General features: G+C 36.6%; 1 protein-coding gene across 5 annotated transcripts in view; it reads right to left on the bottom strand.

Moving 5' to 3' along the window:
- cabin1 (calcineurin binding protein 1) overlaps nt 1–2,029 on the bottom strand; it is a 76,839-nt gene that overhangs the window by 35,889 nt on the left and 38,921 nt on the right. For all 5 annotated transcript variants that reach the window (XR_001481112.1, XM_015370065.1, XM_015370066.1 and 2 more), the window contains one exon: nt 1,013–1,126. Coding sequence is in view for 4 of the 5 variants with exons in the window: in XM_015370065.1 (XP_015225551.1) it covers nt 1,013–1,126 (114 nt within the window). In the remaining variant the exon portion in view is untranslated. The remainder of the gene's footprint in view (nt 1–1,012; nt 1,127–2,029) is intronic.

The raw sequence follows: 2,029 nt of genomic DNA, 5'->3' as shown, positions 1-2,029 counted from the left end.
CAGAAAAACAATTAATCTAACATTACTCTACAAGTTCTTTGTATGATCACAGTTCGGTTCTGAGAGTAACTGCTGATTCTCAGATTGAAAAAAAACAGACTTTATATTTTCATTTTTTTTTCTTCCTCACAGCTTTCACCCTCCTGATCGTCTCCTGACACCAACTATATAAACTGCTGTATAAATTTCATTGTACCTTTGACAATGTAATGACAATAATTGAAATTCTTTTCTTTAATTTTAGATTTTTTTTCCCCGAATATACATATATATTTTTATTTATTTATTTATTTATTTTTTCCTAATTTAATCCTACTTTTCGTTTTTCAGATTACATTTTCATGAATTCTATCTATTTCTGGGGATGAGCTTTCCTTTTTAGTGAGGAACAAAGATGCATCTCTATTGGTCCTCTGGATCTTAGCAGCAACATTTGATTGGTCAAGAAGCAAGCGTTTGTATTGGGCCTGAAGAGGATGTAATCTGGGAAATCATATTAAAAAATCAGGGAGAAAAACTTTTTTTATTGAATTTTAAAACATAAAATCAACATAAACTTATTTAAAAAAAATAAAAACTGAAATAAATAATCTGAAATGATAAAAGTAGTGAAAATAGCAAAATTACCCTCAAAACCTTATTTGATTAAAATATTTATATAAGTTTGGATTTCAAATGTCCATTTACAAACCCTGTTCATTTGGTTGCAAAAATAATGGAACACATTTCACTCCGTAAAAATCTGCAAACCAGAATTAAACAATCAGATGAACTTCTTTGCAGCAGCTAGATCAGTAGTCCCCCATTTTAGTTGTTTTATTGTTAAATTAAGAAAACTCAAAGACAGAAATGTTGACCCATTAATGTTTCTATAACCCCAAAACTTTTAACCAAATTGGTATCAAACTAATTTTCTCTTAAATCGTCCAGTAAGCCTTTAATGTTTCCTCACTGAGTGACGTGAAACTCGTGAAACTGAAATGGGGGCACGCATGAGAGCTCTTTGACTTACGTTGAACAGGTTGGTCTTGTTTCTTTCACAGAAAAGTCCTTGTGCTGGCATGTGCTTCAGCTGTTGCCATGGGACACTGCTTCCTAGCAACACATCTCTGGCCCACTGTAGGTTCTGTGATGGAAAATGGAAAAAAAAAGAAAAGAAATAAAATATTATTTGCATTTATATTATGAAAACACACCCACGAATCCACACACATACACACCGAAAACGCAACCATCAAAATGAATGGAGGGAATAAATCTGAAAGAGAAGATGAGAGCAGCTCATTTGCAATCAGGAAAGCACGGACCTCTTCACCAGTAAGTGACTCAGATCAGTGGGGACACGAGCGCCCTGTTTAAAAAGAGCGACCAGAATCCACTTGGTGTTATCTTCCCTGATGCTGCAGCACAGAAACCAAAAGCTCTCTATGAAAAAAGTCCAGTCAGTGAGACTGGGAGAGATTCTGAGGCTTTTAACGCTCCGAGGGCGGATAAGGAACCTGTGTATACAGCCACGCATCAAATTCGCCTTCATCCTCACTGCTGACTGTAAAAGCCCAAAGATGGTTGGAAAACAAACTTTCCCTTTCACAAATTCAGAAAACTTCATTTGAAACAAAGAAAAAAAGAGAATTACATCTAAACAGGAACCACAAGGCAGCAAACCTGCAGACGATGACAAGGAGGCTACGTTCACACTGCAGGCCTTGATGCTCAATTCCGATTTTTTTTTTGCGTTGCCGTTCACATTTCCAAATATATGTGACTTGTATGTGATCAAGAGTCATACAACGGAAGTGTCCCACATGCGCATTAGAGGATGCAATGATGTCACAGGCCACCGCGCTCTGTTTTTACGGAAGTGAACATAGATGGTAGCGATCTTTCCCGCCCATAAAAACACAATCTTTTCAAGATGGTTTAAAATAAATACTGCTCTCCGTATCATCGTCTTCTTGCCTCTTTTTCATAGCAGGACCCAGAATAGTGACCTTTGTCGGGTATTAATGGCGTTCAGGTCGGATATATG

This window comes from Cyprinodon variegatus, unplaced genomic scaffold (assembly GCF_000732505.1).
Source record: "Cyprinodon variegatus isolate N-32 unplaced genomic scaffold, C_variegatus-1.0 Scaffold41, whole genome shotgun sequence".
In the NCBI taxonomy this organism is placed as follows: Eukaryota; Metazoa; Chordata; class Actinopteri; order Cyprinodontiformes; family Cyprinodontidae; genus Cyprinodon; species Cyprinodon variegatus.
The sequence above is the reverse complement of the archived record's forward strand: the minus strand, read 5'-3'. Positions and strand labels throughout refer to the sequence as shown.